The following is a 15720-nucleotide window of genomic DNA, read 5'->3' as shown; positions in this document are numbered from 1 at the left end:
TTGCAATTTTTCGATTTATAAGGGGGCATAACTCGATAATGATTAAAGTGATGCTACCAAAATTCAACTTGATCTGTGTTTTGTGGTAAAAAGCATTGTGTATAAGTTTAATAACATTTGGTTGAGGCAACTTAAGTAAGAGAACGGAAACTAAAAAATTTGCATTTTTTTCCATTTATAAAGGGGCATAACTCGAGAATGGTTAAAATGACCCCACCAAAATTCAAACTGGATCTTTATTTTGTGGTAATAAGCATTGTGTATATGTTTCATAAAATTTGGTTGAGGCAAACTTAAGTTAAAGAACGGAAACTAAAAATTTTGCAATTTTTCCATTTATGAAGGGGCATAACTCTAGAACGGTTAGAGTGATGCTACCAAAATTCAATCTTGATCTGTATTTTGTGGTAATAAGCATTGTGTATAAGTTTCATAACATTTGGTTGAGGCAAACTTAAGTTTGAGAACGGAAACTCAAAATTTTGCAATTTTTCCATTTATAAAGGGGCGTAACTCTAGAACGGTTAAAGTAACGACACCATAATTCAAACTTGATCTGTGTTTTGTGGTAATAAGCATTGTGTATAAGTTTCATAATATTTGGTTGAGGCAAACTTAAGTTAGAGAACGGAAACTAAAAATTTTGTAATTTTTCCATTTATAAAGGGACATAACTCTAGAACGGTTAGAGTGATGCTACCAAAATTCAAACTTAATCTGTATTTGGTGGTAATAAGCATTGTGTATAAGCTTCATAGCATTTGGTTGAGGCAAACTTAAGTTAGAGAACGGAAACTAAAAATTTTGCAATTTTTCCATTTATAAAGGGGCATAACTCTAGAACGGTTAAAGTGACGCCACCAAAATTCAAACCTGATCTGTGTTTTGTGGTAATTAGCATTGTGTATAAGTTTCAAAATATTTGGTTGAGGCAAACTCAAGTTAGAGAACAGAAACCAATTTTGGGACGTATGGATGTAAGTACATACCTACGTACGTACAGACGGACAAGGGTAAAACTGAATGCCCCCTCCGCTACGGCGGGGGCATAATAAAAAATCAAATATTTTCTTCAAATGCTATTTCTTGAACCTACAAAATGGGTTAGGTAAAATTTAAGTAACTTCAAAATTTTGCTCTTGATTCTCTCTTTTGAAAATGAAAATACTTTTTCAACTTTTATTTGATCACTCAGACACAATACATACGTGTAACAAGAGGAATACAATATTTACATATATACAAACAATACAAAAAAACTAGAGGCTCTCAAGAGCCTGTGTCGCTCACCTGATTCTACTTTGGTTTTGGAAATCATGTAAAAATAGATTAAAATCATAACAGATACCCTAATAATGAGTGAGGCCAAATTTGGTTTAATATTGGTCCTGTAATTTAATAAAAAATCCTGGTGGCCATCTTGAACAGTAAATCAGCAACAAAGTAGCAACACTTAATCAGCACCTCATAAGAAACATTTATGCCATGTTTTGGTTTCATTCCATTCAGTGCACCTCTAGAAGAAGCATTTGTATGTATTTCCCATAGGGTCTTATGTTAAAGGAAGTCCCCCCATTGGCGGCCATCATGGATGAAGGATCAGCTTCAAAGTAACAAAAATTAGTCAGCACCTCATAAGGAACATTCATGCCATGTTTGGTTCAATCCATTCAGTATGTGGTTCTCTAAAAGAAGACATTTGTATGTATTGTCCATAGGGTCCTTTGTTAAACATTGTCCCCATCTGGCAGCCATCATAGATGAAGGATCAGCTTCAAAGTAACAACACTTGGTCAGCACCTCGAAAGGAACATGCATGCCATGTTTGGTTTCATTCCATTCAATGGTTCTCTAAAAGAAAACATTTGTACGTATTTCTCATAGGGTCCTATGTTAAACTAAGTCCTCCGCTGGCGGCCATCTTAGATTATGGATCGGCTTCATAGTAACAACACTTGGTCAGCACCTCATAAGGAACATTCATGCCATGTTTGGTTTCATTGCATTCAGTGGTTCTCTAAAAGAAAACATTTGTATGTATTTCCCATAGGATCCTATGTTAAACTAAGTCCCCCGCTGGCTGCCATCTTGGATGATGGATCGGCTTCAAAGTAACAACACTTGGTCAGCACCTCATAAGGAACATTCTTGCCATGTTTGGTTTCATTCCATTCAGTGGTTCTCTAAAAGAAGACGTTTGTATGTATTTCCCATAGGGTCCCATGTTAAACTAAGTCCCCCGCTGGCGGCCATCTTGGATTATGGATCGGCTTCAAAGTAACAACACTCGGTCAGCACCTCATAAGGAACATTCATGCCATGTTTGGTTTCATTGCATTCAGTGGTTCTCTAAAAGAAAACATTTGTATGTATTTCCCATAGGATCCTATGTTAAACTAAGTCCCCCGCTGGTTGCCATCTTGGATGATGGATCGGCTTCAAAGTAACAACACTTGGTCAGCACCTCATAAGGAACATTCTTGCCATGTTTGGTTTCATTCCATTAAGTGGTTCTCTAAAAGAAGACATTTGTATGTATTTCTCATAGGGTACTATGTTAAACTAAGTCCCTCACTGGCGGCCATTTTGGATGATGGAACGGCTACAAAGTAACAACACTTGGTCAGCACCTTGTAAGGAACATTCATGCTATGTTTTGTTTCATTCCATTCAGTGGTTCTCTAAAAGAAGTCATTTGTATGCATTTCCCATAGGGTCCTATGTTAAACTAAGTCCCCCGCTGGCGGCCATCTTGGATGATGGATCGGCTACAAAGTAACAACACTTGGTCAGCACCTCCTAATGAACATTCATGCTATGTTTTGTTTCATTCCATTCAGCGGTTCTCTAAAAGAAGTCATTTGTATGCATTTCCCATAGGGTCCTATGTTAAACTAAGTCCCTCGCTGGCGGCCATTTTGGATGATGGAATGGCTACAAAGTAACAACACTTGGTCAGCACCTTGTAAGGAACATTCATGCTATGTTTTGTTTCATTCCATTCAGTGGTTCTCTAAAAGAAGTCATTTGTATGCATTTCCCATAGGGTCCTATGTTAAACTAAGTCCCCCGCTGGCGGCCATCTTGGATGATGGATCAACTACAAAGTAACAACACTTGGTCAGCACCTCCTAATGATCATTCATGCTATGTTTTGTTTCATTCCATTCAGTGGTTCTCTAAAAGAAGACATTTGTATGCATTTCCCATAGGGTCCTATGTTAAACTAAGTCCCCCGCTGGCTGCCATCTTGGATTATGGATCGGCTTCAAAGTAACAACACTCGGTCAGCACCTCATAAGAAACATTCATGCCATGTTTGGTTTCATTCCATTCAATGGTTCTCTAAAAGAAGTCATTTGTATGCATTTCCCATAGGGTCCTATGTTAAACTAAGTCCCCCGCTGGCGGCCATCTTGGATGATGGATCGGCTACAAAGTAACAACACTTGGTCAGCACATCATAAGGAACATTCTTGCCATGTTTGGTTTCATTCCATTCAGTGGTTCTCTAGAAGAAGTTCAAAATGTAAAAAGTTTACGCCGACGACGGACGACGCCGGACGACGGACGCCAAGTGATGAGAAAAGCTCACTTGGCCCTTTGGGCCAGGTGAGCTAAAAATGGTGGGTATAACAAAGGAAAAAACATAAAAAATACATTTTTAAACAATCATTTTACAAAATGTTCTTAAGTTTACTAATAAAAAGTGTTAGATTTTTTAATACTTTTACATTACTTAGTGACAATAAGCCTATCATTTTTTGATAACATGGATATCTAGTAAAGTAAATAGGAATATGTTTGTTTCGTATTATTACGACTGTCGGAAACTGACACTCACAAAAAGGTAATGAAATTCAGTGCCAATTCCTTTATGACATAAGTGGCATATTCTTTCTTCTTTTGGAATGTTTGTCCACCTTCCGGTTTCTACTTCTACAGGTATTTTTAAATTACAACACCTCAATTTTGTTAATAATTGTCGTTCTCTTGGAAATAATTTTAGAAGGTAGTTTTCCAGATTAAATTCGAATTTAAATTGACCATAAAATTTTCCTCTTGATGAATTTTCTATTTGGCTATACCATTTTTGGATGAACTGATCTATGAGCCTTTGCTTTACAGTAACTTTTAATTGGACTGAATTAACTGGAAATTGCTGAGTCCATACATAGCTGAGTCCCGTATTATCAAATATAGACTTTAAATGATTTATCCACTTAAAACTAGTATTACCTGATTGACTAAGCTTATACATTACTCTGTATAGCACACTGCTTAATTTGTTTTGATTGACAATAAGTTTATTCCAAAAACAGACCATTTTTAAATTAAAAGCTACCTCAATTGGAGTTCTGCCAAGTTCTCCATAAGACATGAAATTAGGAGTAGTGGTTCTTAACTTAAGTATATTTTTGCAAAATTGTAGGTGAATTTTTTCTATCATCTGAATGTTTTCAAACCCCCACACTTCGCACCCATAAGTCAGGATGGGAAGTATGAGGGTATCGAATAAGCTAATCTGTAAATCAACAGGCAATGATATATTGCGTATTTTTCTGTATAAACTGAATAATGCTTTTTGCGCTTGCTCGACTAATTTTTTCTTGGCTCTAACAAAAGAACCATTGTAACTTAAAATTACTCCTAAATAAGAGTAGGAATCTTCTATATCTAGATTATTGCCAAAAAGTTTAAAAATTGGGTTATGTTTGGGTTTTCTCTTGCAAAAAGTTACAACTTTCGTTTTATTCAAGTTCACTTTCAACTTCCATTTAGTACAATAGGCTTCAAAGATATCCAAAGCGTTTTGTAAAGACTCCGGTGTTTCTGCAAGAATTATGGTGTCATCAGCATAAAGCAATGCAAATATTTTGACATAAATATCAAGATTATCAAAACATAAACTTTCAACTTTTTCTAAGCTGCAATTATTATTTTGGATAAAGAAATCTTCTAGGTCATTTAAATAAATTGCAAAAAGGAAAGGACAGATTTTCTCCTTGTCTTACTCCTATGTCGCACATAAAGAATGCAGAACATTCTTGACTGCTTTTTACACAAGATTTAACATTATCATATAAACTATGCAGTACTTTGAACATTTTTCCAGTTATATCTGCATTTTGTTACTTAATCCATAATGAGGCTCTAGATATTGTATCGAATGCCCGTGAAAAATCAACAAAGGTACAGTATAATTTTTTGCCAAGTGACTGGTAGATAGAAACTAAAGCATACAAAGTGAAAATATTATCAGTTGTGCTATATCCTTTCCTAAAACCAGTTTGAGCTTCTGTTTTTAATCCTATCTCATCTGACAATTTGCTAAGTCTTTCATTCAGGATAGCAGTGAAAGTCTTACCCAAACAAGACACTAATGTGATAGGTCTATATGAACTTGGATCATAATCATAATAAATCATAAAAATTGAAGAAGCATCTGTCCAAGTTTTGTAAAATTCCATGAAAGTTTGAATCAGTAATTGATGTCTAAAAAAACTTAACCACAGACTGATCCTAATTGTTGACCATGCCTACGCCAGAAATGTAGACTCTTATGTTTCCCATTCCTTGACAGACGAGACAAAACAAGGCTTCTAATATGACAGTAACAATCGTTTATAAAAAACCAAGAAATTCAGTTATTGATAGGGAAATATGTATATCTCTCAAATTGCTTATTTTTGCAAGCACTTTTTCAACAAAATTGCTTCCATTGAACTGAGACAGAAATATAATAATTTTACAAAAAAATGTAAAAACCAGAATCAATAAGAGAAACCTCACATTTATTTTTTGAGACCCACAGTGACAACAGTAAGACTTAAAGATTAATCAGCCAGAAAATAAGATTCTTTCGGTAGACAATTCTTATAAAATATTGATGGTATCCTGGGTGAAACCCATTAATTGTCATGTATGTGTTTTACTGAATAATGATGGGGAATTACTAATGTCAAATATATACAGGTAATTACCAATTTCAAGTGTAATTAACTGAGTCACCTTTAATTAATCATGACAACAAAAGGAATAACACATAATTCTTTGTTAAATGGTGTAAACAATTTTATTTTCAATGCAAGTAAGTTCTTCATTTGGTACACAAGGAAACTAAAATTTATTTAATTATTCATAAAATTGCAGGAAATTTATGCTTTATTGTCTAATATCAAAACCTTTGACAGGAAAACCCAATCATTAAAAAAAATTGACCAGAAAACAACTGCAGGTCTTTCATATTTTCAAATTATAACTGTACATCATGTAAGACACACAGAAGATTACATTTATTTTAAAAGGAGAAGGTATGATAAGGCAAATTTTTTGTCTGTTGGAATTCTAGTATCATCAAAACATATTTATCCGATGAACATCAGTATTGATACTTTTGACTTTTTTTTTACTTGCATATTTGAATTTGACTTCAAACTTGTTGTTATTAAAGCAAAACAGCAAACACAGCATTATTTTCAGAGCTTTCCAATAATATTTATATATGAGCCTAGGCTTTTCCCAAAAAGACACACCATGTATTATACAAATATCTAAATGTTGGTAAAATATCAGTTCAGATATTAGTCCTTGGCTCATATTTGATTTTGCCAACAACTGTTTATAAAAATACAATTTCTGTTTATATATATAAATATCAACATATTTATGAGTTGTTGCCTAACCCTTTTTGTAGCTATGACAATCCAAGAGTTGTTGCCTAACCCTTTTTGTAGCTATGACAATCCAAGAGTTGTTGTCTAACCTTTTAGTAGATATGACACTCCAGGAGTTGTTGCCTAACCCTTTTAGAAGATATGACAATCCAGGAGTTGTTGCCTAACCCTTTTTGTAGCTATGACAATCCGAGAGTTGTTGCCTAACCCTTTTAGTAGATATGACACTCCAGGAATTGTTGCCTAACACTTTTAGTAGATATGACAATCCAGGAGTTGTTGCCTAACCCTTTTAGAAGATGACAATCCAGGAGTTGTTGCCTAACAATTTTAGTAGATATGACAATCCAGGAGTTGTTGCCTAACCCTTTTAGTAGATATGACACCCCAGGAGTTGTTGCCTAACCCTTTTAGAAGATGACAATCCAGGAGTTGTTGCCTAACACTTTTAGTAGATATGACACTCCAGGAGTTGTTGCCTTACACTTTTAGTAGATATGACACTCCAGGAGTTGTTGCCTAACACTTTAAGTAGATATGACACTCCAGGAGTTGTTGCCTAACACTTTTAGTAGATATGACACTCCAGGAGTAGTTGCCTAACACTTTTAGTAGATATGACACTCCAGGAGTTTTTGCCTAACCCTTTTAGCAGATATGACTCTCCAGGAGTTGTTGCCTAACAATTTTAGTAGATATGATATTATCCAGGAGTGGTTGCCTAACCTTTTTAGTAGATGTGACAATCCAGGAGTTGTTGCCTCACCCCTTTTTTAGAAATGACATTCAATGACTTGCTATATCATGTGGATAAAAAAATAAACTATTAAAAAAAGATTGCAGTAACTAAGATCCGATAACCAAGCATTCAAAGTTTTCTATAAATGTACAAAAACTCAGATTTAGACAATCAGGCAAAAAGTAGAGATAAATGCAATAACTCAGGTTACCTATAAGTAAGATGTAGATTTTAGAAACTGTAAAGACAAAAATAGTTATTGACTGAGAAAGACAAAATACTGTGTAGGGATGGATGGGATGGGTAAGACTAAAGTCTCCTAACAATATGTCAGCAGACTCTACACCTACATAATTCCTGAGAAGTGAATTATTTGATGAAGTTGGCCCCAGCTGTGTAACATTATGTTAGGGTAATAGAAACAGATGTTTAATCGTATGTTTTTCTTAATACTGGGGAAAGGTTAATTTTAGCAATTATCTATCTACTTAGCAGCGGTCTGATATTAAGATTGAAATAGACAATCATTTTTTCTTTTGGAATTTTAATACTCTCCCAAAGAAATAAGATTTTCAAAATGAAAATTTAATTGAAATTTTCAATAGATTTACAAATTACTTTATATATATATATATATATGTATATATAATGCAGGTATAACGGGATTGCTTCGTAATCTGTTTGGAATCTAGATTAATTTTTTAAAGAAGTCAAAATAAAGACCAATTGCATAGACAAATGAAAGATTTGTGGATAAAAACAGCAACAGATAACGCATAATATGTTGAGTACATGAAGACAATGATTCTTCTAACTCCGTACAACAAGTTTGCATTGTTCATGTGACATCACACCAACATATATTTTTCTGATATTATTAAAAATGTGTTATAAATCTTTTCATCTCCGTATGTGCTACTTTAAAGACAAAAAAAGACAAGAAACAAATGTAACTTCACTCCCCATAACATGTGCAGCTAAGAATAACACAAATTTCAAATTTTGCAGACTGGCTAAAAATATAAATGAAAACAAATAGAATCTATGATAGAATTGTATAGTTTATTTCTGTATAGGTCCATGTGGTTGACATAATTCATCAATCTACAGGTGCATCACTGCAGAGAATGCATTAGTAAGTCATGTTTATAAAACGATAACATACATTAGTAGTGAACTGTAAAAGTCATACATGGGAAATGTCAGAAAAATGTAAGAAATACATCCTGACAATCAAGAGAAAATACAGATCAAACAATGTTAAAACTTGAGGCTCACACGATTCACATCGATCAGCTCTTAGTCAAGTTCAATATATAAATAAGGTCTACAGTTTAACAAATCAGCCTGCCAAGTAACACTAGAACCTTATATGGGATTGAACCTTTTATTTTCCAAATTGCAACTATAGAACCTTATATGGGATTGGAAACAAAACTTTAATATTGGTTGCATATAATAAATGGAAAATTCCTATTTATTTTGATATCACTGTGCCCAATATGAAGGTTCAAAAATAGACTGAAATTGTACAGAGGTTTGATTATAACACTTAAGGACCTTACATGGGATTAGAGCCAAACTTGGATACATATAGATTCTACTACTGCATCAAGTGGGATACAATATTTCTCCACTTAAGACAGTTAAATTTTCAAATTTAAAATGAATGGCTTGTGGAGCTCTTTAAATATTGAAAATTTAAGTGTCAAGAGTGGAGAAATATCGTATTGCACTAGATTTAGGGGGAAAATTTGACATCATAATTGAATTTTGACCAATGATTACTAAGATAAAAAAAAACACATGTTGATTAAATAAAAATAATCCACAGGTCAGGAAAAGGATAAAATATAGGCTAAGAATTAGAGAAATGGTTACAATTATGGGCAGGGAGATCCCTATTGATATGAAGTTCCATATGTCCAAAGTTAATATCAAATTTACTAGAAATGCAGTGAAATTGGTTAATAGGGCCATAACCATACACTGACATAAAGATCTGTACTACTATAACAGTAATATTCTTATAAGTCAGGGTGAGGTTTTATTATCAATATTACCCTCTTTTGGCAAGGATTTAACTTGTTATTATACCACTAAGCTGTTGCTTGCTAATAAGTTTGTTGCAAGAGGAATTTTGAGCTTGCTCACTTAAGTTCTTTAGTTTTACATAAATGTCTGGTCTGTATGCCTGCATACTGACTGTGTGTATACTGAACTGGATTACACCACAATACATATAGGACTGGAGAATGTCAGTATGTTTCTACCCTAAAAAAAGGTCAAAGTAATCCAGGTTAGTAATTGCAGGCTTACATATATACTAATGCAAGTAATTAAATAAATGTGAATTTCTACGTAATGGATGATAAATGTAAATTGGAGTTCAGCATATGTAACTAGCCACAAGATTTCCAGGCCTATGGGGGTACCAAGTCTAAATGGGCTTTTAGCATATTTATCCAGTACATACTGAAACAAAACACTCTGTCAAGTTATTATAACATATTAGTTGTAATAACAATGAAATGAGTCTTTTTGAATATTTTCATAATGAGACTCTGTATTCAATGGCATCTTTTGATTGGCTAACACACTAACTTATGAAGTACAAAATAATTGTTTTTATTTGGCACTTAGTAATCTCCAACAGAAATTTTAATACAAATTTTAAATGTATTAAATTCACTACAGTACAAACATTTCTTTGCTCTTTTTCAGAAAATATAATTTAAAATTGTGATAAAGTTAGTATAAAATTTGCCTTAATGAAAGCTTATAGGTTATTTTTTTCTAAATTTGACTTTTAACTGAGATTCATGAGGCATGTCTCTACCACACATAGCTTGCGAAGCTTAACAGTTTATAAGTAGTTTACAAAATGACATCTCCTATATATGCAATTGATACCATACGTTATTATGATATATTTAATGATTCTATTTAATTTTATGATAATCTATAGAGCAGAGATGTGGGAATTTTTTTTTATCAATTTATTTAGGTTCAAATAGATTTCACTTCAAACAAGAACAAAAACTTCTTCAGAATGTATGTACTTGCCAGCAAAAATAGAAGCTAAATTAAAGTGTGATACCTTCTTCACAAGTACTCTGACACAACAATTAAACATAATTCAATTAAATCTAGAGGGTACTGAAGGAACAATCTGAAAGCAGTTATAACATGATTGATTAATACTTTCAATTTTTTTTTTTACAAGGCTTAAACTAATGAAGTCAGAGGGAATTTTTAATATTAATTTATTTTTGGAGTGTGGGGACATGGAACATTAGCTGTTCTGGAGCTAAATGTATGGTTAAATCATAAGATTTATTCCACTCCTAGCGTTGGCTTTGTGCAGACTGATCCTTTTATTCCACTCCTTACATTGGCTTGGTGCAGACTGATCCTCTTTATTACACTTATATTCTTACTGGAAGCTATAATATTTTACAGTTCCTGACAAAATAGTTAAAAGCATTAAAAATCATATTTGATAATAGGGAATATCAAATAGCTATGACTTTGTCAAAAAACAAATGAAAATCGTTATACTGCAACTAGTTGTGTTTATTTCCTAAATATAGTAACAAAGCTATATTTTGTGCAATGTCCATTTCATCATGGATCACCTTTTCCTCAATCAAGGGTTTATTTAGGGATGAAAATAAGTTTGAAATTTGTGTTACAATTTAAATAGCTTTAAATGTATTAATTTAAATTGCAGTATAAAAAGAATATTAGGTCAATGTCAGTAAAATATAAACTTTTTTGTATTCGGCACAAAACTGGGGAAGGGCTCCGTAAAACCTCACCCTTACCCAGTTTCTTAGCCTCATACAAAAAAGTTTATATTTTTCTGACATTGACCTAATATTGTATATATATTGAAGAGGGCCAAAAAACATTCTAATAAAATAAACTACTTGAAAAAAGAGTTAATCTTATTCAAATACAATACTTGGAACCCTTAAAAACCGTTCTAAGAATTTTATCATTAAAGTCCTGCAAAAATCTTTTATTTTATAGGTTCAAACATTTTTACAATTACTTTAGCATGCAAGTTCATAAAAAAATGGTTAGATATCTAATAATATATGTAAGACCTTACACTGCTGGTCACTTCATTAAAAAGGGAATATTCCTTTTCAATATACCAATTCTGAAACTATTTTTATGAGTTTCTGTCAATTTTCTTTTTATCACATGAAATATACAGAGATCCAAGCGATCACTGTGGACTGGTCACTCAGGTGTACCCCAGGTCAGATATCCATATCAGTATAGATTATATTAATGTCCACTTCATACCTACAAATCTCTCATTATCCTTGTCAAATAGACTGATTATTTATGATTATGGTCAAGTTTGGCCTATCTTTATAACAAATAATTCCATTTAATCCATGGACCTATACTGAAATGTTTGACTTTATTTGTTTTGATGTCAATATCTGATAATGTTAATCTTTCTCAAAATTTATTTTGTTCTAATTCCAATTCTTCTTTAATTTTCAAAAAAACAAGGTTTTCTAACCATGATTTAGAATTAAAGTGGCCTGGGTTCAGAATAATGTCTTATTGATTGATGGAATGGTGTTTAACATCCAGTTGCAAATGTCACATGCATATCAAGACAAGTACATATTAATGTGATATGAACCCTGCATTGTACTGAATGACTCAGTGAGCGGAAATTTTAATGTGCTGTTACCTTTACACTAGGTAACAGTCCACAGGAAGAACAGTCATACCTGAACACATCTTTTTAACTCTGAGCCAGCCAGTCTTTGCTCTTAATCCTAAATGCTGTGCTAAGCTGTATCGCAGTAAATACTGATTTTAAAGTCTTAGGTTTAACCCAGTTGGGATCAATCATTCAGATGATGGACGATGGATGGCTGCTAAACTTCCAATGGCAAATTAAATGCATATTATTGCAAGAACACCAGTATAAATATGAAAATATGAAAATGTGGTATGATTGCCAGACAACTCTCCACCATAGACCAAATGACTAAAAGTTAACATATATGGCCTTCAACTCTGCTTTGTTAAGGAGACTGACAGAATGAGCCAGATTTTAAACATAGTAGTTCACAAGATATGTCACCCTACACAGACACATTATTCAAACACTAAGCCCACCAGTCCTTGTTCTTTCCCCTAAATGCTGAGAAGCAGAAAATACCAATGTTTATGTCTTTGCATTGATCATGCTCAGCCTACTGTGCTTGCTGTGAGCACACTACCAAGAGACCCAGAGGCATTTAGGTAGGGATCAAACTCATGATCACATACATTCAAGGCGAGCACACCACCATCAGACTATTGAGGTATTGTGCAAAAAATGTGTCAGAGTAGGGTGATTTGTCTTCATGCAGACTGTTATCTTGTGAGCTAGCAAATTAGAACCAAACTCATTATGTTGCTCTAATAGTAAAATAAACCTGGGTATATTCAAATCTCATTAACATGCTATAATCCTAAATAGCTGCTGGATGTTTAACAGCATAAATCAGTCAATTAAAATTTAAAAAAAAATACTTGTTTCAATTTCAAAGGGATATGCAATCAAAGATTAACTCAAAATCTCTTTGTTTTATTTGATTACCACCCCAAAACCTGCTATCATATTTGTCAAGACTCAGGCCAATCCACTTTAATGGAAAATGAAATCTGAATTTTAGCATTTTGTCAACCTAATTTTATTACTTTATTCTTTCTTTTTCTTTTTTTTTCATCTGAACTCTTTTTGTTATATAACATCATATTTGTCAAGTTTTACATCTATTTTTGCATCTTATTTCACCATGAATCAAAAGCTAATAATAATTTGAAAAACCATTGCTGTCATCGACTACACTCAGATGATGAGAAGGAATGACATTTTCTTTTACAAATACAAATATTTTTCTGTATCCCTCAAAGAAATATAACAAGACAAGTAATCATTTATATGTTTCTAAACATGTAAAATTAATTAGTTTGGTATGAAAACATGCAGACTCATCTTTATTTAATCATATTTACAACCCAATAGAGACAGAAAAATAAGCAAAACTACTTCAAAAGACAAATACAAAAATCTCTGTATAAATCTATAGAGAGAGGTGAACAAGACAAATAGTTATAAACATGTAATGATCTTTTTTAATGTATAAAACATTTCATACTCTTCAAACCAAATTGTTTTTCAAAACAGTCATTATCAACATAAGCAGTTTCTATTATTTCATCACATTAACATGTTGAGTATTTCTATTAAAATGTTTAATAAAGAATGTCAGAGACGGAATAAAGCCCTGAAGTCTGGAATACTTGGCTCACTGATTTTCTGATACCCTTTAGAAAGTACTACAAAGATGTATAAATGGACCTTTATATGTTCAGCTTTGAATATAAAAATTTCTAATGCTAATATACCATATGGTTAGCTGGCAGAATTTATGATCCTATTACTCCGAAGACTTGGTCCTTGGTAACATATTGTTAATGTAATAAAGATAAAAAAATGAAAGTGGTGAAGCTTAAAGGAGCCTTTATTGCTAACCTGGCATAAAAATAAATATTTCATCTCAATATGAGCACCAGTTATGTAAAATATGATCTCTAGTGAGACAGTACCCTCAGATATAGCTCCAAGCAAGCCATATCTAATATGGTTTAAATTAGGGTCTAGTGGATTTTGAGATTTTTAATGCACTATCGCATGAAATTCATGCAGTGGATAGGAAAGCTGATCCAGATTGCAATGTGAAAATAAAACATCTGATATCATGTATGTTCTACACTTCATAGTAACTTTATATATATACTTCATTTCTCTGGATAAACCTTATACCCAAAAGAAAGGAATGGATTTCATTTGGCAGTTAACTTTGACACTGTTTGGAAAGTCATCATGTGTAATGTCATGTTTTTCCATACCAGTTATGAAACTGCATTTTCTATCATTAGTCCTTAATATATGAAATGAATTTCTATGTTTATTGACTTATCACATAGGAGTAAAAAAAGAACAATGCCTCCTTAACTGTCATAAATGTTGGATTTAATATATTAATGAGAAATTAGGGTCTTCTCATAAGATAATGTCATGCCATAAAAATGAAAAACAATTTAAAACATACCTTTGACATAATATAACATGATAATCTTGAGTCTACAACATTATAAAATTCCTGCGTCTATAAAATCATAGAACTGAGAAGTTTTAAAGCGAATATTTCAAAGCAGTCAATAAGAAAATGATATAACTGCAAAATGTATGCTATGGTCTAGTGGTTACCCTATGAAATAACTCCTGCATGCAACATAAACCAAAATTGTCTTATATCAGTGCCAAAACATGTAAAAAAAAAAAACACATTAATACTTGTAATAGTATCAACAAAGAGAAATGTTCCAACAGAGAGATACAACTCTATATCCTGTAAATTAACTTAACATGGACTGTATTACTTATCATAAACTTGTATAAAGTCTATACATCAAACATAAGTCTTCATAAACCTGCTGTAAATTATCATACAAACACCTGTCTGACCTTGATACAGGGGTAATAACTCCTCTGATCAAAGTTAAAAATAAAAATATTTTCTGACAACTGAAATAAGATAGTAAGAAATACAAATTACAATTTAAATTGGCCTACTTAAAAGCCTTATTAATTTTAATCATAAAGTACAGAATATGATTAATGGTCTAATCAAAGGTAAAACATATGCCAACTCAATTTACCCCAATACTACATACCTTCCTGCACCTATCCAAGTTACAGAGCAAAAATAATCCCACTGACACTAAATTATCTGTGTATTATGACAAGTTACTTTCAAACAACTTCACTGTTTATTTTGTCCAGGTTAGTAATTAACTGAACTTGTTTCTATTTAACTACTGAACCATAATTCACAATCTACAAAGTAATATTTGACAGGGGACATCACTCCAGCTTGTTTAAAATGACAATTGAGGACAATCGTCCTGGTAATTACAATGTCCCCTCTGACAGGCTATGACCCAATGACAATGACAGGTTAAGATTTGTTTGTGTACTACCAAAGTTGACATCATTAGTTTATTGACATTAATTGTAAAATACCAGGAAGATAGACTATGTCCTTTGACAAACTCATTAATTTATATAATTATTACATATTTGTCCCTTTACAACAAAGAAATTAATTAAACTTGTCTAACTACTGGTAAAGTTTTTATTTGTATTTTGAAACATAGTTGGAATCATTTTACAATTTGCTTCCTACAATACTTAAAGAGTATCCTATTAAACAA

At 32.6% G+C, this 15720-nt stretch overlaps 2 protein-coding genes across 9 annotated transcripts in view; both read right to left on the bottom strand.

The window, feature by feature from the left end:
• The window catches only part of LOC127735289 (heparan sulfate glucosamine 3-O-sulfotransferase 5-like), a 94844-nt gene that overhangs the window by 46802 nt on the left and 32322 nt on the right, over window positions 1-15720 (bottom strand). The window lies entirely within an intron of this gene.
• Window positions 14915-15720, bottom strand: part of LOC127735389 (transcription factor BTF3 homolog 4-like) — a 198597-nt gene continuing 197791 nt past the window's right edge. The window contains exon 5 of the mRNA XM_052245574.1: window positions 14915-14947. Within this exon, the coding sequence (XP_052101534.1) occupies window positions 14930-14947 (18 nt within the window). The 3' untranslated portion in view covers window positions 14915-14929. The remainder of the gene's footprint in view (window positions 14948-15720) is intronic.

This window comes from Mytilus californianus, unplaced genomic scaffold (assembly GCF_021869535.1).
Source record: "Mytilus californianus isolate M0D057914Y unplaced genomic scaffold, xbMytCali1.0.p SCAF_1, whole genome shotgun sequence".
Classification (NCBI taxonomy): domain Eukaryota; kingdom Metazoa; phylum Mollusca; class Bivalvia; order Mytilida; family Mytilidae; genus Mytilus; species Mytilus californianus.
The sequence above is the reverse complement of the archived record's forward strand: the minus strand, read 5'-3'. Positions and strand labels throughout refer to the sequence as shown.